Genomic DNA, 23017 nt, shown 5'->3' with positions numbered 1-23017 from the left:
ACGAAGAGCAGAAAGAGGAAGCAAGAGAGAACGGTTGTGAGAGTGCCCCTGGAATGACGTCTGATCGAGGTATGTTGCTGAAAGAAATGTCATGGGGTGAAGCTGTGTGTGTGATGATTGCCACAGACAAGTGGAAATAGTTGTTGTTTTTAACTTAAAGAAAATGACGAGGAAATTAAACAAATTGTATTCTATTTGAGAGGGGAAAGTGAGACATGAAAAAGTGTTGAAAAATGAAACAGAGAAGAAATGCCAGCTCAAGAGTCTTTGAAAATGAATCGCTTCATTGATCAAAGCCAACAAACATCGACGCAAGAGGATCCCTCTAATTTGGTGAGCTCGTTCTATGTTGTGTGTGTGCAAATGCGTGTTTGAATGAGAGTGGATAGTGGGCCACGAACTATAATTTATATGCATTTTCTTTCAGGATAACGTAAATGACAACTTTTTTCTTTTTATGAGTACAGTTTTTTTAAGCGTCGGTTAAACTTTAGGATTTGAACGATCAATTCGATTTTTTTTTAAATATAAATATGCTGATTAATCTCATTACACAAAAAAATAATTAAATGCTAACTAATTAAATGCTTTTTGAATCGGTCGTTTTAATTTAAATTCTAACTCTCGCATTTCAATAAAACAAATGAATAAATAAATATTTGATGTTCACTCCGCATTGCTGTAAGAGTTTAAATTCAAGATTTTAATAATGTGTTAAATCATTTTTAACCTCGAATTTCGCTTAAACACACAATAATTTATAGAAAAATATATAAACTTCGTTTTACTCTTACAGTCAATAGCTTGAGTTTAACAGCAGACATGTTGAAACTGTGTTTAATCAGCATTGTTTTTTACCTGAGGAAATGGTTGGTTTAGTATTACTAAAGACAATTTAATCATGCACGGCTTCGTCGCGTTGTAGCTGCCGTGGCTTTAAATCGAATATATATAAATCATGCATCTTTTATACTGTACAATCATCTGTATAAGTTTAATAATCAAAAAACTAAATCTACTTGACTCGCCCGCAATACCTTTCGGGGTATATCCTAGGGTTCTACCTCTCCTACTAACATTGAGTCCAAAACCTCCCTACAAACATCTATACCACTAAGGTGACGTAGGGGTCCCTGCGCACTTTAGATAGGTGTTTACTAACATTCCTTCATTTTCCCGAGGATAGCTTGGACCCGGCGTAGACCCCCTTATGCCCTGGGCTGTATTACACACTCATCAAAAGATGAAGACATGGTATCTCCCGTGTTGGATTATTGTTCCGGATGAGGGTCTAACAGAACCACACCAAACAGTGGGATAAGCGTTGTGGAGCCTTCCGGTGGTGGGGCGTCCTCCAAATGCTAATGCTAATGCTAATGCTTTACAGCCGCCATATTTTTGTCAAACTCGACCACAGCGGGTTATAATATCAATGTGGAAAAAACAACACATTTCGTTCGAAAAAAAAAATATATTCAGTGCTTTCCTGCATGTCTAAATTTGAAAAAAAAAATCTGATGATTGCTTTGTTTTAAAGGTGATTTCAATTAATAAAAGTGGGCGATTTCTGGGGTCATACGAAATCACGAGATCCAATTTTTGCTCTGGGCGAAATCTAGTACTATGTTTTGCAATTTTACCTTGAACCAGTTTTCGTTTGTCGTAAAAACTTATCAAATAGCCATGAAAAGTGCTTGGAAATATATTTCGAACATTCTAGGTTATTTGTAACGGTAACCTAATCCTAAGAGCTTTGTACTTGTACTTTGTACTTTTCGAATCTACATTACAAAATATTTGATATATAAACATATAATAAGGGGTTTGCTTATAACCATCACGAGTTATCGCAATTATACGTTTTTTTGAAAAAAGTTACTTTTTGTGTTTCTCTTTGTTTCGTCGTCCGTGTCTGTCGCGGGTGACGATGAATGGCTGTGATCGACACAACCAACTTTTTCAAAACTTTTTTTTTTCGTAGAATCACGATTACTCGTAATAGTTATAAGCAAATTCCTTATGTTTATATAGCAACTGTTGGGTCGTGGACCCTATAATTAGGTATTTTTAGTTACCCCCCGTCGTACGGGGGGGTGAACCAAAGAAGTAGTGTCAGAGTGACATTTTGACGTTTATTTGTTATTGTTATTGTTTTGACTACTTGTATTGTAATGTTGTGAATAAACGTTCTCTTGTGTTTTGACCGCCGTGGAGATTGGATGTCTCCTCGGCAGAAGTAATCACCGTGTGTTTGCTTTATTGTATCGTCCTCCGAATGGTGTTTCGTCGTCGTCTTCGCTGTTCTTCGTAGTTGCTGAGGCAACTTGTGTGCTTCCCAGCCGGCCCGTTAGACACAACGTAGGGAGCTAGCTGATCGGGGCGAACATTGGTGCCGTGACCAGGATTGCGGCCGCGCTGTGGATTCTGTTTACGGATGATTACGCTGCTTCAAAATGGCTCGGCCGCCATTGACGTCGGAGTGGTCGTTTTCGGAAGCGCCCACCCTTGTGGTGCTATACGACCTTTCGTATAAGCAGCCGATGAGCCAATGACCACCTGTGTCACTGATTGGCTCAGCTGCGGCTGTTGATTACCGTTCCTGCTGCTTCGGGTCTGGAGTCATGGTACTCTTGCCATCGTAGATAGATTGCCGAAGACGACAGCAGTACCAGGGATCAACGGCAGCGTCTACAAGCGGTAAAGCTCCGGCCATGGTTGATGGCAGTCGAGCGAAGCAGAATCATCCCGGAAGAAGAAGACGACGGAGGATGCCATGGGGACCGGAACGGTAGGCGCAAGAGCATCACAGGAGCAGGTTCCCTAGGGTAAAACTGACGTTTTAGGGGACCGGTATGTTGGGTCGTGGACCCTATAATTAGCTATTTTTAGTTACCCCCCGTCGTACGGGGGGGTGAACCAAAGAAGTAGTGTCAGAGTGACATTTTGACGTTTATTTGTTATTGTTATTGTTTTGACTACTTGTATTGTAATGTTGTGAATAAACGTTCTCTTGTGTTTTGACCGCCGTGGAGATTGGATGTCTCCTCGGCAGAAGTAATCACCGTGTGTTTGCTTTATTGTATCGTCCTCCGAATGGTGTTTCGTCGTCGTCTTTGCTGTTCTTCGTAGTTGCTGAGGCAACTTGTGTGCTTCCCAGCCGGCCCGTTAGACACAACGTAGGGAGCTAGCTGATCGGGGCGAACAGCAACACTTTTGTAATTGTCTGCTCTACAAATTTGTAAAACATTGTTACACTCTAAAGAATAACCCTGCAAAGTTAGAAAAAAACACGACATTTTTAAAATGAAAAAAATACCCTTCTAGCTTAATGTAGATTCGAAAAGTACATTAAATTTTAAATCATTTTGTTCCAAAAAATGTACAGTTCAGTAACGAAAAATGGCAGAGCTTTTAAAACTTTTTAAGTGATTTTTTCGATTAAAAATACTTTTTTTCAATTTTTTTAGAACGCCATCGAATCAGGCGTCCAATTTTACATAAAAGTTCCTTTGACACCAAATTTCCATCTCATCACCATTTCAGGCTGCAAATTATTGAAAAACACCTCTTTTTTAGCATGTTCAAAATTAAAGGGGTCGTACCGCCCCTCCGTCACGAGATATCAAAAAACAGACCTCGGATTCGTGATCAGGGACAAAAGTTACCTCTTAGGACAAAGTTTCACGCAAATCGACGAAGGGTCGGGGCAACTTTTCCCAATTTCGTGTGAGTTGGTAGAGAATTACCCGTTTGGATTTTTATTTTTATTTTGTTGAATGTTGTAGTGATAGAAATCATCATCAACAGCAATTTTTTTTAAATTATGATGATTTAACCATATTAAATTTATCATCAAAAACTCTGTTGCTCAAGCCATGTATCGTGTTTGATTAAAGAGAATTTATCAAACATTAAACTTTTTATTTAGATATATTTTTAGACTGAATTTTCAGTATTCAAGAAATAGTCTAGCGTGACGGTCTCATAGAACAAACTAAAACAGAAAACAAAATAATCTATTATTTAAAATGTGAACAATTTGAAGCAAAAAAATGATTTTAACCTACAAAGGAAAACTTTATTTGAATTTTCAAGCTTTTCAGTTTTTATTGTGTTTACTTTGGAGTTTATCTGTTTAAATAGATATGAGTAAACAAAAGGTTGGCATAAATATAATTAATGTTTTTTTTTTTCAGAAATATAATTCAAAATAATGTTCTGCTGAAAAAAAATTAAAAAAGGAAATTATTATTTTGAAAATAAAGAATAAAGAGCAAATATTTTGAAAGACAAAAAAAATGTATTCAGGGAGTAAAACATGTGCAAATTACCAAAAAAGTTATTATATTTTTTAAGTAATAATAACATTGCATTCGACAAAAAAAGAACAAAATTTTCTCTATCTTTCTTTAGTAATATCAAAATGCATGATCTTATTTGCAACACTTGTTTTTTTTTTTTAAGAAGGGCTTAAAACCTGTCAACTGTTGAATAATAGTTGGATAATAAGTTTTATTTCAAGAACCTGTTAACATGGGAAACCTCCGTAAGTTGTAGAACCCTTTAAAAACAACCCAGAATTTGTTTTTTAAACTTTTATCAAATATTTTTTCCGGCCCGCCGCTGCTTCTGAAAATTCAGATCTAAACGGGTCCAAAAGTTGGGCACCCCTGATCTAAACAATTTTAGTTTAAGTTATCGAAAAATAAACTATAATTTTTCGAATTTAATATTACTTTACCCTTCAAAATGCCAGAAAATCCTGAAACATCAAAAAATAAGATTGAACGGAATTATGATTTTTGGTTCAATAATTGAAAGCAAATTGAAAGTTTGTGAACGCATTTGCAATCTAGTTAGGAGAAACCTCATTTGTTTGGCAGGTTAGGGTTCAGCTCTTGTTTCCATCCAATTTGCTATTTCTAAACTTGCTTGCTCACTTCCTACTGAGCTATTTATCACAAGATTTCAGTTGAAAACTGATCATATGCCAATGTGAGGTGCCTGATGGAATGACATGCTGTTCCCCTGTTTGGCTCGCTTAAAACGTTTATTGATATGGTTTGATAACATTATTTGATATTTTAAGCATATTTCTTACAAGAATTTATATCATTGAAGTTGAAGTGTTAAAAAAAATAATTTTTATAGTTGTTTTATTTTTGATAGTCGAGCTTGAGTATACCCCTCAACTCCTCCATAAAGATAAGATAAAAAAAATATTTTTCAATTTAATTGGCAATCAACCCTTCAAATTTAACTAAAATGGGGACACAGAGCTCGAATTTTATGTTAAAAATATAAAAAACCATGAAAAAAAATTATATTTTTGTTCATGATTTGATTCTCCGAAGTCCCAAACCTTTGGGTAATCGAACTTCGGATGATCGAAACCTCGGATAATCGAGTCTTCGGATAATCGAGTTTGAACTGTATCAACAGTTCAAATTTATCATTTTCATTGAATTTAAAGCTAAGCTCTCTGAAACGAGCAAAAAATAATTAGCTCATCTGGAATCGGTTCCGAATAACCTGGAAAAGGACAAATTTCCGGGTTCGCAACGACTGATTATTTTTAATCTTTCTGGTTTTGGCGAGCAGTCTTGTCGAAAAAGAAAAACAGATTTGAAGTAGAGAAAATCTGTTTTTCTTTTTCGACAAGACTGCTCGCTGAAAGTAGAAAGGACAAATTTCCTTTTACTTTTAATTTTTATCATTAATTTATTCATTCGAAAATACAATAAAACAAATAAAAGCATGTTACCCAATATATGTTAATCGAATTTAAAAACATAAGATGCATTACTACAAAAAATGCTTCATTCGCCTTTAAGCTGACGGTTTGTCTTAGCATCACACTAATGGCATTGCAGATTTGCTCTGAGGAAGCAACTTGAGCAATAGCACACACATAATACACAACGGTCAAAGCCCTGCGGCAGTACTTACAGCTTATGCTCGTGCCACCGAGCCGTTTTGTAGTTTACTCTCGGGACAACCTTTGCTGCTTATTTTCAAAAATAAGAAATGATAAAGTAAGTTTTTGTATTCTTTTCCACGAATATTTGAGAATTTTCGTTATCATAGCTACTTTTTCATGAAAAAGATTATAAATTGGAAATTGTGACTTTTCTAGCAATCTTAGTTCGTTGAGGGTTTACTCCGGAGTGAGTACAGTTTGTTCCAGCTTCCTGCCACAAATCCGGCTCTGAAGTTGGCCCAGCAGGACGGCAGCCACCATGACGACTTCATTTTGTTGGTGGTGTTGTTGTTGCAAATGAGTTTTCTAGGTTAGTGCGTATGTTGGAGAAAATGTCAACTTTTTGCAGATAAATTGTGCGGTTTTATATGAGCTCATGTAGTCGCTTGCCTTTCTAAGAAATTAAAATACAGTTAGTAAACACTATTAAGTTTCTTGCAAATTCAAATATCTTGCTAGACGAACTTATCTTCAGGAAGCCGCATACTTGAAAGCTAACATTGAACCTCCGAATGACAAGCTATTATTTTACTCATTGTCTCAGTATCCACTTTCATTGACAAAGTACGTCCTATCGGAGGCGAGTCCGTTTCGCGGTTCCTGTCCGTCGGGACGCATTTTTTTTCGCGTTCCGTTTTCGTCGATCGTCGTCGGTGTGTATTTCGGATGAGTGCGTGCGTGTGTGTGAAGGTGCGGCTAGCTCTGGTTGTCACGATGACAGCAGAGCTGAGCCAGTCCGTTTCGCGGTTCCTGTCCGTCGGGACGCATTTTTTTTTTTCGTGTTCCGTTTTCGTCGATCGTCGTCAGTGTGTTTTTCTCGTTAGTCATGTATTTGATACACGTCACAGCCGGGTTTCTTTGTTCTATGATTTGTAATTGTTTCACGGGAAGATTCGTTATAAATTGCGTTAGCCAAATAAAAATTATCATTCAATTCGACTATTCGTTTCCCGCGAATCGCGGCGACAAATATTGTTTCAACGCGATTGTTCTAGTCCTTCAGATAACATCATAACACATCAGTCATTTATTGGTCGCTCATATTATAATAATTTAAAAGTATAAATAGTCTCAGGTCAACTCTACGTAAATATGTAACGCGGAGTTTAATATTTCACCTTTTAAACACACATAATTTTGATTATATCTTTCCACAGTCGGCTGTCTAAGATTGAATCATTTATGCTAAACTCAACACCAAATAACCGGGAATGGTCTCATTCGCATTGTTTGCCTTGAGAATACATAATACATCACCTTATTTAACGAAATTCATTGATTATTGGGCCACATCATCATCCTCTATGATGAATCCTGGTCATTACCCTTCCCCACTAACAAAATCCCAAGTAGAAGTAGTTTTCCGGCACACGCGGGGTGTGGATATCGTATAGAACCCACCCTTGGTAGCAGCCTGTGCTAACTAACATTCCCGTCCCATCCCCTCGAGATCTACAAACTGACATGGCGGGCGCCGTTGGTGGCCAACGACTGTTTCCTGTTCGCACCGACTCTAGTTTTGATGATCATGATGTTTTATCTTTTCAGCGCATTCATGCATGCTGTTGATAAGGGAAACATCATTTGATCGTTGAAGCGTGTGACCGGTTGTGCTGATGGGATATTACGGTCCTGTTCAGCAACGGAGAAGGACAACCATGGGTGGTCTCTCATGCTCATGCTCATGCTCAAAGTACGTCCTATCGGAGGCAAACACGGTTGCCAAAGATAACAGCCCCGGGGATGTACCACTGCACGTGCTTTTTTATCGTGTTTGAAACGATAGGTGTATAAAACCAGAGCAGTTCATTCAGAAATCATCCAGTACCAAGCGAGTTGTAAGCACTAAGACAACCGGTGTAAGCCAACTGCATCCGCCATCATGAACTTTAACAAACTGTTTTTGATTGTCATTCTGGCAGCCCTGTTGCTGCTGGGCCAAACCGAAGCCGGAAGGTTGAAGAAACTTGGCAAGAAAATTGTAAGTTCTTAGAAATTAATTACATTAAATTACAATTGCATAAAATTTGTTTAAAATCCATTAAAAATCTAATTCTCTCCAACTCATTCCACAACGTGTCACGACTAAGCGTCAGTTAAGCGCTGCAATAAACCATGAAATTTGTCGCCCTGGTGGGATGGTTAAATATTGATCAGCATGGCTAACAATTTACGTTTCTCTCTCGCACATACACAGGAAAAAGCTGGCAAGCGAGTGTTCAACGCTGCCCAGAAAGGACTCCCGGTTGCAGCAGGAGTGCAGGCCCTCGGACGTTAACGTTGCTCTGGCGTGAGGTGATTTGCTATTCAAAAAGCAAGAAACTTGTGCATTTTCATATTTCAAATAAACAATGTTTTGAAAATTTCAATCTTGATTTGCGTGAAACTTTGTCCTATGGAGGAGATATCACGAATCCGAGCTTAATATTTGAAAACAGACGTGTTTTTCAATAATTGTGTCATTTTTCGTTACTCGACTTTATTTTTTTACACATATAATTTTTGGAAAATTTAATGTACTTTTCGAAACTGCAATAACCCAGAAGGGTAATTTTTTCCAATTAGAATAACATGTTCTATTATTTGTTGCTCGAAACAGTGACGAGTCGGAAGTTTGGTTCCAATTGATAATTCAATGTTTATACGGGGAAAAAATGTTTCAAGAAAGCTAAACTAAATTAATTTTGAACCTGTTGTTCTTCAACAGTCTATAGACTGTTACAAAAAACACCCTACAAATATTTCTCAGAAAAACTGTCTACACGGATAAAAAGCCTGTAAGCAAATCCGGTAACTCTGTGTTGTCGAATTCGAAAACATGGAAATGTTTCCAAAATCTTAAAAAAAATCCGATTTTGAACAACAATATTGTCGATTTTGAAAACATTTACAGCGAAATCGTAAAAAATGTTGACGATTTTGGAAACATTTCCATGTTTTCGAATTCGACAACACAGAGTTACCGGATTAGCTTACAGGCAGGGTTGCCACATATACAGGTTTATCTGTATTTCACAGATTTTTGAGCCATACAAATTTGTTATAAAATGTCAATACAGATTGCAAACACAGATTTTTGTCCCCATGATACAGATATACAGATGTTTGACTCGCGAAAATACGGAATCAAATGTGGCAACCCTGCTTACAGGATTTCTATCCGTGTATTATCGATGAACCTCAAAACAGAGCAAAAATTTACTCGATATTTTTGACACTAAGTCTTGCTTAACGTGACGACAGCCATCAATGGCATGTTTTTTTCCATTAAAAGTATAAATTATGTTTCCCTTGCAATATTGTGTCTAAAATCCTCCCTACAGGTTGTTTGGAATAGTACCCTACTATCCTAAGTCGTGATACTATTTGGTGACGATAATCCTATTCCTTGTCAAGATATGAAATCAATTATTATCTACTAGGACGTTGCATCACAGAATTATATAAAATTTGAGACACATTTACATCAGAACAAGAATTCCTTCACCTTCCTTTTCTAATTCATTTTGGAGCGACTATTCGTTATTCCGAATCAAATACCTACATATTTGAATGATTATCAGATTTCATTGAAAATGATTAAAAGGCTTTGTCCAGGGCTGCGGATTCTGGTAGCATTTAAATCTCCTTAAAAATGTAAATATCGAATTTTAAGCCAAATTTACAATATTTTGAAGAAAGCAGTATCAACATGTGCTTGTATTTTGTCAGTATCAACATATAGATATTTTGTCCCTAAATGTTACGTCGACTTCTAATTTGTGGACTTAAAATTTAAAATTTGTAAAAAATCTTAATTATACAGCAATTCCCCACGAAAACAGCATGAAAAAAAAAACAAAAGTGCTCGGATCGGGCTCGAAATTTTTCTGGGGGTTCCCTGGCCGAAATAATTAGACCCATATTTTTTTGTTTGGCCATTAGGGTGACCTACGCAGTGTTAGGGTGTCTGAAAAATTACCATTTTCGTCGATTTTCGCAAAAACCACTTATTTCAAAAAATCATAACTCCTCGCCATTTCAACCGATTTCAATTGTCTTATACGCAAATGAAAGGTGATAAGTTGGCCTTTCAAGGAAAAATAATAAGAAGTTTCAAAAATCTAGCCTAACATGTGAAAAGGGCGTATGAAACTTTAAAATGCCGTTTTGACTGTGTCTGGACCAAAGATCCTATGTCTGGAAATATTTTAATCGGATTCCCCGGACATTTTTACGTAACATACTAAAAAATGGGAGGAGTTCATCAACAGGATTCCGAGATATGATTTTTTGAAAATAAAATCCGTAAAAACACGAAAATGACAAAATTGGCAAAAAATCTACTTTTTTCACTAAAACTGCGATAACTTAAAAATTTAGTTGTGCAAAAAATCATTGACCGAGTTATGGTCAATACACTTTATCAAAATTTCACTAAAGTACTTTTTGATTGCAAATTCAATTTTACATCGAAAAATGAAGTTGAAAAATTTTTGCGACCAAAATTTCGATTTTTTGGAAAAAATAGTATTGATTAAAAAATTCATAACTCGGTCAATGATTTTTTGCACAACCTGGAAATTTCTGAAAAGTTGGCTTTTTATGTCCTCTAAAACATATCAAAAAATAAAAAAAAAAAAAAAATAGTGTTTTTTTGCAAATCAAGTTTTAGTGATAAAAAATTAAATAAAAAAATCACATTTTTTTTTTACCGTGTACCATTTTTTTCCAGTGTACTCCGTATCCATACCTACAACTTTGCCGAAGACACCAAATCGATCAAAAAATTCCTTCAAAAGATACAGATTTTTGAATTTTCATACATCATTTTTGTATGAACAGCTGCCAAATTTGTATGGAAAATTATATGGACAAACTAATGATGCAAAATGGCTTCTTTGGGCATACCGAAGGCACCAAAAAAGTTTCAGCCGGATTAAAAAATACAAAAAAAAGTCGAATGACCGAAATCCTAGAGAACTGCTCGTATACTTAATTCGCTTTGAAACGAACAATGCATCACAGTAAAAAATTGGGTAAATTTGGAAGATGTAATTTTGCAAGCTTGAATATTCTCTATAATGATTTAATTTTACCTCAATTTATAGTAAAAAAAACGAGATTACACCAGGAACGTGATAAAATTACACATTTTCAGAGGTTAAATTACACATATTTCTGACATTACAGATGTACCCCTTCCCAGATGTAATATTACCATGATTTTTTATACTGTGATCTCAAATTTCGTCATCTGGGGCTAATCGGGACAGCCGTTTCAACACTGTTTTTCCACAAAATTTTGACATTTTGATACAGTGAAACAAAATTACATTTCCAATTTTAAAGCATTTAAGTTCTCCAAAACCGGCTGTCCCTATTCAGGCTGTAGTCCTGATTTGTCCCAATTAACGGTACTATACTGCCCATGTTCGCATAAATGTCCCATATGCAAAAACAGCAAGCTGAGAAAAATGCATTTTAAGTTTGTCCCAAACATAAGGTTACGTGTTAAGTTTTCATGAAAAAACTGGATTTCCTCCTGATTTCTAGAACAAAGTACTGGATGTTATAGGCTCTTTTGAAAGAGCACACAATTTTGAACCAAACTGCATCAATAACTCGAAATCGATGAAAATGCATATGGGACATTTATGCGATCAGGGGCAGTATACTATCGTTTTAATCTGCTAACTTTGTTATTTTTTTCAACCCTGCTGTAAAACGCTTCTAGTCATTTATCTAGTATTTACAGTCCAGACTCGATTATCCCAAGGCCTCGCAAATATTTCACTTCGGATAATCGAATCTTCGGATAATCGAATCCCAAATTTTTTTGTTGTTGTCTTATTTTTTATGGTCTAGCTTTTGTATAACCGTTAAATCCAAGATGGCCGCCAAAATGGCGGTGAAAACATGTTGAAAAAATGCATTTTGTAATTTAAGAGGCAATCAAATATTCAAATTTGACTAAAATTGGGTAGCATTACCTGAATTTGATTTTGAAGTAGGAAAATAGAAGAAAATACGAAACATAATTTTTTTGGTCCTGATTCCATTATTCGAAGTCCGATACAAACCTTCGGATAATCGAAACTTCGGATAATCGAGGCTTGGGACCATCCATACACCAAGTGGACACTTTGGGGGGAAGGGGGGGAGGGGGAGGTTGGCGATTGTCAACGCTCCAAAAAAGTGTCCACGTGGTTTGTGGATGGTCCCCTTCGGATAATCGAGTCTGTACCGCATAGCATATCGTCGTGCTCGTGCTATCTTGCCGCATGTGCATTTTGGGCAAGACACTTCACAGATCCCCATAACTCGAAATCATTCCTGAGATATTCAACAAAACTCCGTGCAATGATGTTAATCTTCATGAGTAACTAGTTGCGATCTGTTCGTGCCATCTTGTAACACTCTGCAAGTGCGACAACTGTCCAAAGGAAATTTTGTCCGACGACGATTTATCACACGTGCTTGCGCAACTACGGCAACTAAATTAACACTTATTCAAAATAAAAAAAAATCAGAGATGGCATGACTTGTACAGGTAAAAATAGTCTTGTTTTTGACACAAAAAATAATAATTTTATGTGGCTTTACTTGAAAACGGTACACAATATCACATTTTATGCTAAGTACTCTTTTTATGGCATTTTTTTACAGCTACGGAGTGGCAACCATGGGTGGTCTCTCATACTCATGCTCATGTTATTTTACAACTAAAAATAAAGTCAAAAAATGTTATGACTTTTTTCAACAAATATGAGAGTGTAACTTTTATTTTTTCCTTAAGAAGTCTTCAGAACACCCATTCTCAAGATACAGATTTTGAATATTTCAAAATCGTATGGAGGCTTGTATTTATGAATTAATGATGCAAAATGACTTTACACAAACTGTCAGAGAATTGCTGACCTGTATCTATTGTGTCTTACAGAACACAGTGAAAAAAATAGCCCCGTATCAATATTTAATGCTGCCATATTTAACAGCTCCAACTGGTTAAATGTAAACCTTAACCGTACTGGCTTGCAATACTGATCATCAGTTTCACGGAAACCGTTAAAAGGAACGTACCGGAATGCACAACGTGGTGAACGAATCGGCAGCCGCCAACGCAGGATCCCTGCCGGAGTTCCGCAAATCGTTCGAGACGGTTCGCAAGGCTTCGTACTTGGTTGGCGTTGCTCTGTTCACCCGTGAGTCGGACCTGAACGTGCGCTTCTTCGGAACTTCGACCATAATTGCGTTAGTCTACGTCTGTTGCCTGTACTCGGGCTGGTTTTTGCGATCGGATTGGAATCGGCTGCTGGAGATGTCTGTTTGTCTCTTGCTGAACTTACAAGGCACTAGCAAGCTGTGGACTGGATTCGTACATAAATTGCGCTACTGCAAACTGTTTCAAACTACAGAGCGAATTTATGAAAGCTTCGATGACGATGAAAGGAACAGGCCCATCCTCAGGGATGTTGTGTCTAAGATGAATCTTTTTATTAGGTGGATTGTAATTGTGTATGTGAGTTGTGGAGTTATTATCGTGACTCTAGTTGTTCTGTACATATCACTTACTGGACAAAAATTTCTTGTCCTCACAATCTTCGTTCCATATGTGGATCATACAACTTTGGTTGGATACGTTACACATAGCTTTCTTCATCTGTCAATGATTGTCTTTTGTGTTATTGGATACCTCGCATCTGATACTGCATTTATTGTCACCGTGGTTCCAATCATAGCCTACGGAAATTGTCTACAAAACGAAATAAGAAACCTCAATTTGATGCTACAAATGCCCCAGAGAAACGAAAAGTTGATCACTGAAAAACTTTTACGGATCTGCAAACTGCATCAGATGATAGTCGAGTTCGAGGAAGATGCTGTTGAACACTTCAAGTACGGTTGCGCGGTACAAATTCTTTTCCAAGCTGGCACTCTTCTGGTCACTATCTTTTTGAGCTACATCTGTGGTTACATCCAAGCTGCTAGTATTTTTATGGCTTTGTTTTTTCAACTGACTCAATACTGTGCGCTGGGAACAATCGTGACCGCAAAGGTGAGGATATTTTTAAACTGTTTGCTCACATCCAAGGCCTTTTTAAAAAGTTTGTTTTGATATACTAAAGAAAATCCGTTTCACATAGAATGATCAAATGACGATCGACATCTACGGAATCGAGTGGTATCGGCTCGGCAATACACAGCAGCAAATTGTGGTGTTCATGCTTCATCGAGCTCAAACCGCAAAAGATTTATCCGTTGGAGGAATAGCACCACTTAATGTGGAGACATATGTGAAGGTAAGAACAAATCAAACAAAATGGGGATCAGCGTTTGAAAAACGTAAATAACTTCTAACACATTTTTCACAAATATTATTATTTTTCAGATCATGAAAACAACCTATTCTTTTCTTGCCTTGTTGATAACATTATTTAAATAAAAGGAAAAAGTCATCATATTAACTTTAGTTGTTCATTTATTCCAGATACACAGTAAAAAAAATCTCAATTTGGAAGATATAATTTCGTTAGCTTAAATATTACCACTTTTATGATGTAATTTTAACACAAATTAGACTGAAAAATTTACATTACACCAGAAAAGTTGTAAAATTACACATTTTTAAAGGTAAAAAAAACATTTTTTATGACATAAAAGATGTAACCTTCCCCAGATGTAAAATTACCATGATTTTTTTACTGGTATAAGTCGTCGCTGTCGTGCTATCTTGTCGAACATTGCTTTTTGACGTTCCGAGAAAACACGTTTCGATGTTGTACCTTGAATAAACAAAATATAGAGCACGCAATGTAAACAATACACATTACATCTGGAAAGGGGTACATCTTTACGTCAGAAAAGAATATGTAACTTTCCTCTTTTCTGGTGTAATGTCACTTTTTCAGGCAAAATTGAGGTAAAATTACACAGCAAAAAATCCGATGGTAAAATCGCATGCAAAAGCATGCACATCACCTTCGTCAAAATAAACACTTAATTTTACACACTGCATGTACAATTTTTGCAAACACAAAAAAAAAAGTTGCAACTTACGGGATTCAAACCCAGCACCAACAGTTAGGACTGGCGCCTTAGCCCACTCGGCCATCTGACCGAAGTAAAGCTGAAGGATAAACGCATATATGGGCTTGACATTTCGGTCAAGCAGTATTCCCATACTGATGGGCTACATATTTCAGAGTGTAAAATTACATAAAATTGCATAAAATAATGCAATATTTATTTTACACCCAGGCCTTTTACACGCAGCTGGATTACTACTTTTTTAGCTGTGTACAACATAAAAGTGTTAATATTAAATCTTCCAAATTTACACTATTTTTTTCTTTTTTCTATTGTGTTTGTAACGAACACGATTTGTTTGGTTGGCCATTCTGTGCATTGTCTTAAAGTTACGTGAATTTTGTTGCCGTAGTCCCGAGTAATGATTTCAAATGTGTACGGCAATAACGTGTGTCAAACGCATTCTGACCTGAAATCTCTTTGGCCAGTTGTCGGTCGGTGATCTGAAGAGTGACAACAATGCACGGAGTTTTTCGGTTTTTATTGAAGTTCTCAAAATTGAAATCGAATTTTGGGGATCTGTGAAGGTCAAAAGGTGAAAAAGTCACCTGTCGGTATTTGGACTCGTCATCTAAAGGGTGTCAGTTTGAATCCCGCAGTAAAAGAAGGGTAACTTGTATAAGCGGTTTGGATTGCCACACCAATCAAGCCATCTAAAGCCGGTTAGTGTTGGTTAGTGTAAATACTATTAAAAATTTCTGTTAGTTTGGATTGAGCATACCAAAATTAAAACTAGACTTTAGTAATGTACGCACTCCAGCATGTTTAAATAGTTTTTTAAAGGTATAATAATAAATTATGCATTAATTAATCTAATATTAGTTCTAGGCATCACTAATGAATAAACCATTTAATAATTGATAATAAGAGTTAATTGTTACAAGTCATACAATAAGAGTCATAAAAAATGCATATTTAATATTTCATTATTAAAAAAGCATACATAGCCAGACATTAATATCACCATTGCATTGAAAGGATTGAGTTCCCTGAGACACGTTGAATGGCAAGTTCTAACATGAAGCTTGAAACAAACAAACCCGCAACCAACGAAGGATCCATTTGTGAATTCCGCAAATCGTTCGAGACGGTTCGCAAGGCTTCGTATATGATTGGTATCGAATCATTGGCTCCAACTTGTTTCTAAATGCACTTTACGTCGTTTGTCTGTACAGCCTCCTGGAAATGTTTGTTTGTCTCTTGCTGACTTTACAAGGCTCCAGCAAGATGTGGACCGCAGTAGTACATAAACCGCGATATGTCCAGCTGTTCCAAACTACGGAACAAATCTATGAACGATTCGACAGTGATGAAAAAAATCGACCCATTCTTAGAGATGTTATCGCTAAGATTAATCTTTTCATCAAAGGAATAGTGATCGTATATCTGAGCTCCGGGCTTTTGATTGTTAACATAGTTGTTATATACACAGCAAAAAAAGATGTAAAATGCCTGCGTGTAACGTGTCAGTGTGTAATCAATTTTCTGTAATATTACACAGTTTGCATACAGCTCCTTTTCGATTTGTGCCTAACACCATTTACTCTTAAATTGTGTAATATTAACCATATTTTTATTGAATATCGCATATGCGTGTTGTCTCATTTTGAGCTGTCAAATATTCCTCCGTCCGCAGTCCGCAATCAAATCAAAACAAAGTGGAAAAGATTGTGTGAGGTTCAATCGACAGGCTCGCGAATAGTGAAAAATTCGGGCCTATTTTCCGTGTTTCGTCGAGAATTTAGCAGTGGGAAACGCAGCGGATGTGGCCAAGTTCCTATTTGGTACCCAGGGTGCCCGTGACCACGAAGGTAATGCCGGAAAGAAGGAACATTTGGTGGCGGCTCAACGCTTTTGAGTCGTGGGCGATTTCACTTTTTTTAATGTTTCTTTTTTTAATCTGCTGATTAGATGGATGATGGCGACCTAGTTGAGCTTGCCGAGGGGTGCACATCTCGGAGTACGATTTGCACGACGGCCGGAGTACCGTTTCCGGCGTCAACGTCAAAGATGCCGCAGGATATACTGGGGCAGCCAAATCCGAACGAGCCGACGAACCATGAGGTGGACCATTGCAGAAGAAGCTGAAATCGGAGACTACATATCAGGATTGTCATCTCCGTCGATCAGGATTGAAAGCTCCGTCGAACTATGCAGTCATGACGTCCAAGCAAATCGAAAAGGACCTGCTCCGTGGTCGGTTTTATCGCGTGCTTCAGCTGCCCAGCAGTATCGGAGGTCCGTAATTACTTCGGATCTTGTACTGACCTGGTTTCAGACCCTACTCTTCTAGGTCGTCCAGGTCGTCCTTTTCCAGCTGACGGATCAGATCAAGGCCAAGATCAAGGAACAGTCTGGAGAATGTGGAAAGTTCCGCCAAGATGTGCAATCCGCATTTTGACATTTCGGCCGATTCGATGATAGTGATCGAAACGCACCGCCGGCGTCACCTGGCCTATTGGATGCCTAACAGGGTGAACTGGTCGGCAATTCGGAAGCCGGATCGAACCTTTCCAACAATACTGGCCTGCCAACTGGTCAAAAAGTCCAAGTAGATGCTGCAGATAATTCTGATGATTCTTTCACGAAAACTAGGTGAGTTTGTTTAGTAAGAAAACCAAGAGAAGAGGGTTAAAATTGTTGAAATATTTTTTTTTCGCCGCAGATGCCATTCAAAAGCTGTCCACGAACGCCGTGGTGTGCAACGCCTCGGCGACAGCTGCAGCCGCTGTCCAGAAGTGGCCCATCTTAACTGATTATTATTGCTTATTTCTGGGGGAAGAGTGCTCGTCACAAGTCGGCCGACGGGTGTGGGAATCAATACTGGTATTTGAACCAACCGGCGTCGAGAATATTAGGACAATTCGCGGTTCTCAAGCTGTGCGATTTATTTTTGAAACTTACAGCAGCTAGCGATAAGAATGTAGCTGCCGCCCGAACCAGATTGTATCCCGGGCTGGAAACAGGCAGCGGCCGTCGAAAAGCAGCTGGTCTTCAATTAGATGTGTTTGGCAATTACGCTATCCAGTAGTTCTTCGTGTTTGGCCAACCCGTACAGAAACAAACCATGTATAGACTCGGAATATTACTCTATAAGCCATTTGTCCGCGAGCTAGACGGTCACGCAACCACTCTGCCTTGGTTAAATACCGATGAGCTCATCCAGGAACATGACGGAAATTATTTAGTTAATTCAACATGTTTTGAGTAAGTGAAAAATTATACTTTTGGGTTTCCAAATCACATTTTAATATTACCATTTTCCCCCAAACTCAGTGCACGGAAAGCCGGAGAACAAGTCCGTGCTGATTGCGGTCGCCCGGACAAGGTTGTCGTAGAACAAGTTCACGCGGATGAAACGGATGACCGAGCTCCAGAGGAAGGACAACGCATCGTTCACACACGGACCTTCCTTTGAAAGCTTTTCAAACGATTCTAAACGACACCAAGTGCCCGAGCTGGTTGTGCGAAAGAAGATCGAAAATCGGGAAAGAACATCGATTATTTTAGAAGTTGCATATTCTTTAAAATGTAAAAAGCTACTAAAAGCTACTACTTATAAATACAAATGTTAAAATGAAGTGTTTCGGTGGGCAATAAATCAGATTGAGAATAAAATATTTCGTTTGTTTATAGTTGAAATGACGTTTCCAACCAAATACCAATTCGATACCTATCCCTGGAACCAAAAATGGGCTTTGTGTAATATTACACAATTTTTGGTGTACATTCATAAGTGTAATTTTAAGTGATTTTTTTCACAAAGGTGATGTGCATGCTTTTGCATGCGATTTTACCATCGGTTTTTTTGCTGTGTACGCATTAGTTGCCAGGCAAAGGTTTCTCGCCTTTGCAGCATTCATCCCGTTTGTGGATTATACGACGTTAGTTGGATACATTCTGTATAGTATGCTTCATCTCTCAATGATGTAATCGGCGTTGATGGATATCTTACAGCGGATGTAGCATTTATCATCACCGTAGTTCCAATCATAGCCTATGGAAATTGTCTTCGGAATGAGATAAAAAACATTAACTTACTGCAATAAATGCCCCAGAGAAACAAAAAGTTGATAACTGAAAAACTTGTACGGATCTGCCAACTGCACCCAACTGATTGTCGAGTTTGAGCAAGATGATTTTTTTGCATGAAAATTTTACGAATATCTCCCCAAAATCCATCTAAACAAATTTGGCGCCAAAACCAACACCATCATCTTGTAGGTAACAATTTTCTGAATAATTTTGCTTTTTTAACTATTAGTTTGTGTCACTTCAGTACCAAGATACAGCCATTTAAGTAAAATAAAAATCGCGAATTTTTAAAATTCCAAACGAAAACTCAATTTTATCACTTAGGGTAGGGTAGTCATCAATGAGACACTTTTGGTTTTCAACTTTCAACGATTTTTCTAATTTTTTCATCAGCATGTTTAAATGAGCTTTTAGTTGCATTATCTTTCTTTTAATGTGTTCAAACATTGACCAAAATATGAGATCGATCCGACATCTATAGCCAGAGTTATTCAACTGTCTCATTGTAGACGCACTTGGCAGGAACAATGAGACAGCTGGGGAACAATGAGACACTCTACGAAAATCAAAATTTTTCTTGCAAAACATTATGTTTTTGTATTGTTCCTTTGCAGGTGACTTGCCCTGTACATTTTAGAGCAATTTTGCCAACATGAAACTTTTAATAACAAAAGTTATACTAAAAAGTATTGAAATTTTGTAAAATCCATATATTAATACCAAATAACTTTGTATTATTGGTTAAATGAAGTTTAAACTCTATAAATATGCCAAAAATCACTTTTGATTCATGTTTTGAAAGATTTCCATTGATTTTGAAAAGTTTATTGAAGGAAAACCAAAGTGTCTCATTGTTACCCATGGGCTGAAATGAGTGGGGAACAATGAGACAGCTCTGGATTCTGGGTATATTCTAAATTTTGGTCAAATCTAATGAAAGGACATTGTAGCCCAGCTAAATCCCTATGGAACGTCGAAAGAAATTTGAAGAAATATTAGTTTTGGTGTAAATGGCAGCCTACGAGCGAAAAAGTTTTTTCTGTCCATAATTTACTTTTACACCCCAGAATCAAACATTTATGAATTACTTTTCAAGGGAGTGTCCATAACCAAAACCACTAATATGGCAGACAAGTGTCCAGTTGACACACCTTTTCCCCAAATATGAGCCTGATTGGTTGAAACTACGACTTGTGAGAGCCATTTTATCATTGTTCCCCGTGTCTCATTGATGACTACTCTACCCTACACCACTGTTTCAGCTACTGTCAGCATTTTATATGTTTCCAAACCTTTTGCATTGTATTATAACAGCAATTTACAAGCAAAATCTAAAGTTTTCATTGATTTGACTAAGTGACGTAAGCGCTATGGCGAAGAAATGTATTTTAAATTAACCGCATTTAGTACAACAAACTCACATTTTTTCAAAATGTTGATGAAAATAGATTATTATAACAGAAATATTACTTATTTTAATACATATGCTTATTTTTCAAATAAAAAAGCAATTTTCCACAAAATTTTGAAAAAAAATGTGGTTTTGTTGTGGGTAATTCTCTACCAACTCACACGAAATCGGGAAAAGTTGCCCCGATCCCTATTCGATTTGCGTGAAATTTTGTTCAAAGGAGTAAATTTTGCCCCTGATCACGAATCCGAGGTCGGTTTTTTTATATCTTGTGACGGAGGGGCGGTACGACCTCTTTCATTTTAGAACATGCGAAAAAAGAGGTGTTTTTCAATAATTTGCAGCCTGAAACGGTTATGAGATAAAATTTGGTGTCAAAGGGACTTTTATGTAAAATTGGACGCCCGATTTGATGGCTTACTCAAAATTCCGAAAAAACGTAATTTTCATTAAAAAAACACATTAAAAGTTTAAAAAAACTCTGCCGTTTTCCGCTACTCAACTAATTTTTTTAACATGTCATTTTAAGGGAAATTTAATGTTCTTTTCGAATCTACATGAACCCAGGAGGGTAACTTTTTATTTAGATCAAAATTTTCATTTTAAAAATTTGCGTTTTTTCTAACTTTGCAGGGTGAGCAATTCTCTACAAAACCGGCCGATTTCGACCATTTTTATTTTTTGTATTTTTTGATTTGGCTCAAACTTTGTGGGGGCCTTCCCTATGACCAAAGAAGCCATTTTGCATCATTAGTTTGTCCATATAAATTTCCATACAAATTTGGCAGCTGTTCATACAAAAATGGTACGTAAATATTCGAAAATCTGTAACTTTTGAAGGAATTTTTGATTAATTTGGTGTCTTCGGCAAAGTTGTAGGTATTGTTAAGGACTATTTAGAAAAAATAGGTACACGGAAAAAAATTTCCCGATTTTTTATTAACTTTTTCACAAAAACTCAAATTCCCAAAATACGTATTTTTGATTTTCGAGATTTTTGATATGTTTTAGGGACCAAAATCCGCAACTTTTGAGCTATAGAGAAACATGGTTAAAATCTGCCGCCGAGTTATGATTTTTTGAAAAACTGGTGATTTTTGGAAAAAATCGAAATTTCATACATAAAATTTTGTTGGCCTCATTTTTTAATGCAAAATTGAATTTGCAATCGAAAAGTACTTTACAGATTTTTTGATAAAGGGCTCCGTTTTCAAGATAAAGCCACCGATAGTTTGATTTTAGCGAAATATTTGCAGTTTTTCAATTTTAAAAAATAGTGAACATGAGTGACCACTTCTAAAAATATTTTTTTTGAAAAGTTCAGAAAATTTGCTATAAAATTGTCTAAGAGACATTGAAGATTGGACCTCTGGTTGCTGAGATACAGCGGCTTAAAGAAAAAGAAACACGAAAATTGAAGTTTTCTAAGTCTCACCCAAACAGCCCACCATTTTCTAATGACGATATCTCAGCAATTAATGGTCCGATTTTCAATGTTAATACATGAAACATTCGTGAAATTTTCCGATCTTTTCGAAAAAAATATTTTGAAAAAAATTAAATCAAGAGTAACATTTTAAAAGGGCCAAACTTTGAATATTATGCCCATTAAAAATGCTAGTATTGATTTAATTTTTTTCAAAATATTTTTTTCGAAAAGATAGGAAAATTTCACGAATGTTTCATGTATTAACATTGAAAATCGGACCATTAATTGCTGAGATATCGTCATTAGAAAATGGTGGGCTGTTTGGGTGAGACTTAGAAACTTCAATTTTCGTGTTTCTTTTTCCGCTGTATCTCAGCAACCAGAGGTCCAATCTTCAATGTCTCTTAGACAATTTTATAGCAAATTTTCTGAACTTTTCAAAAAAATATTTTTAGAAATGGTCACTCATGGTCACTATTTTTAAAATCGAAAAACTGCAAATATTTCGCTGAAATCAAATTTTCGGTGCCTATATCTTGAAAACGGAGCCCTTTATCAAAAAATCTGTAAAGTACGATTGCAAATTCAATTTTGCATTAAAAATGAGGCCAAAAAAATTTTATGTATGAAATATCGATTTTTCCAAAATCACCAGTTTTTCAAAAATCATAACTCGGCGGCAGATTTTTGACCATGTTTCTCTATAGCTCAAAAGTTGCGGATTTTGTCCCCTATCAAAAATCTCGAAAATCAAAAATACGTATTTTGGGAATTTGAGTTTTGTAAAAAAGTTAATAAAAAATCGGAAAATTTTTTCCGTGTACCTATTTTTTCTAAATAGTCCTTAACAATACCTACAACTTTGCCGAAGACACCAAATTGATCAAAAATTCCTTCAAAAGTTACAGATTTTCGAATATATACGTACCATTTTTGTATGAACAGCTGCCAAATTTGTATGGAAATTTATATGGACAAACTAATGATGCAAAATGGCTTCTTTGGTCATAGGGAAGGCCCCCACAAAGTTTGAGCCAAATCAAAAAATACAAATAAAATCCATTTCCGGTTTTGGTAGAGAATTGCTCAGGGT

The 23017-nt window shown here is 36.6% G+C and overlaps 3 protein-coding genes and 1 long non-coding RNA gene across 13 annotated transcripts in view; 3 read left to right on the top strand and 1 right to left on the bottom strand.

Annotated features, from left to right (window-relative positions):
• LOC6052037 (GTPase-activating Rap/Ran-GAP domain-like protein 3) overlaps positions 1-23017 on the bottom strand; it is a 333316-nt gene that overhangs the window by 5585 nt on the left and 304714 nt on the right. The gene's annotated exons all lie outside the window — the stretch shown is intronic.
• LOC6036945 (cecropin-B1) lies at positions 7792-8349 on the top strand. The gene is made up of 2 exons (XM_001846866.2): positions 7792-7961; positions 8178-8349. The coding sequence occupies exons 1-2, from the start codon at positions 7863-7865 to the stop codon at positions 8256-8258; spliced, it is 180 nt and encodes a 59-aa protein (XP_001846918.2). The 5' UTR covers positions 7792-7862; the 3' UTR covers positions 8259-8349.
• LOC6036946 (putative odorant receptor 83c) lies at positions 13026-14412 on the top strand. Its single transcript, XM_038264603.1, has 3 exons — positions 13026-14018; positions 14107-14262; positions 14352-14412. The coding sequence occupies exons 1-3, from the start codon at positions 13047-13049 to the stop codon at positions 14403-14405; spliced, it is 1182 nt and encodes a 393-aa protein (XP_038120531.1). The 5' UTR covers positions 13026-13046; the 3' UTR covers positions 14406-14412.
• LOC119770180 lies at positions 16671-18667 on the top strand. Its single transcript, XR_005278696.1, has 5 exons — positions 16671-16860; positions 16961-17287; positions 17343-17644; positions 17715-18256; positions 18326-18667. It is a non-coding gene; the product is annotated as an uncharacterized LOC119770180 (long non-coding RNA).

This window comes from Culex quinquefasciatus, chromosome 3, assembly GCF_015732765.1.
Source record: "Culex quinquefasciatus strain JHB chromosome 3, VPISU_Cqui_1.0_pri_paternal, whole genome shotgun sequence".
NCBI classification, from domain to species: domain Eukaryota; kingdom Metazoa; phylum Arthropoda; class Insecta; order Diptera; family Culicidae; genus Culex; species Culex quinquefasciatus.
The sequence above is the reverse complement of the archived record's forward strand: the minus strand, read 5'-3'. Positions and strand labels throughout refer to the sequence as shown.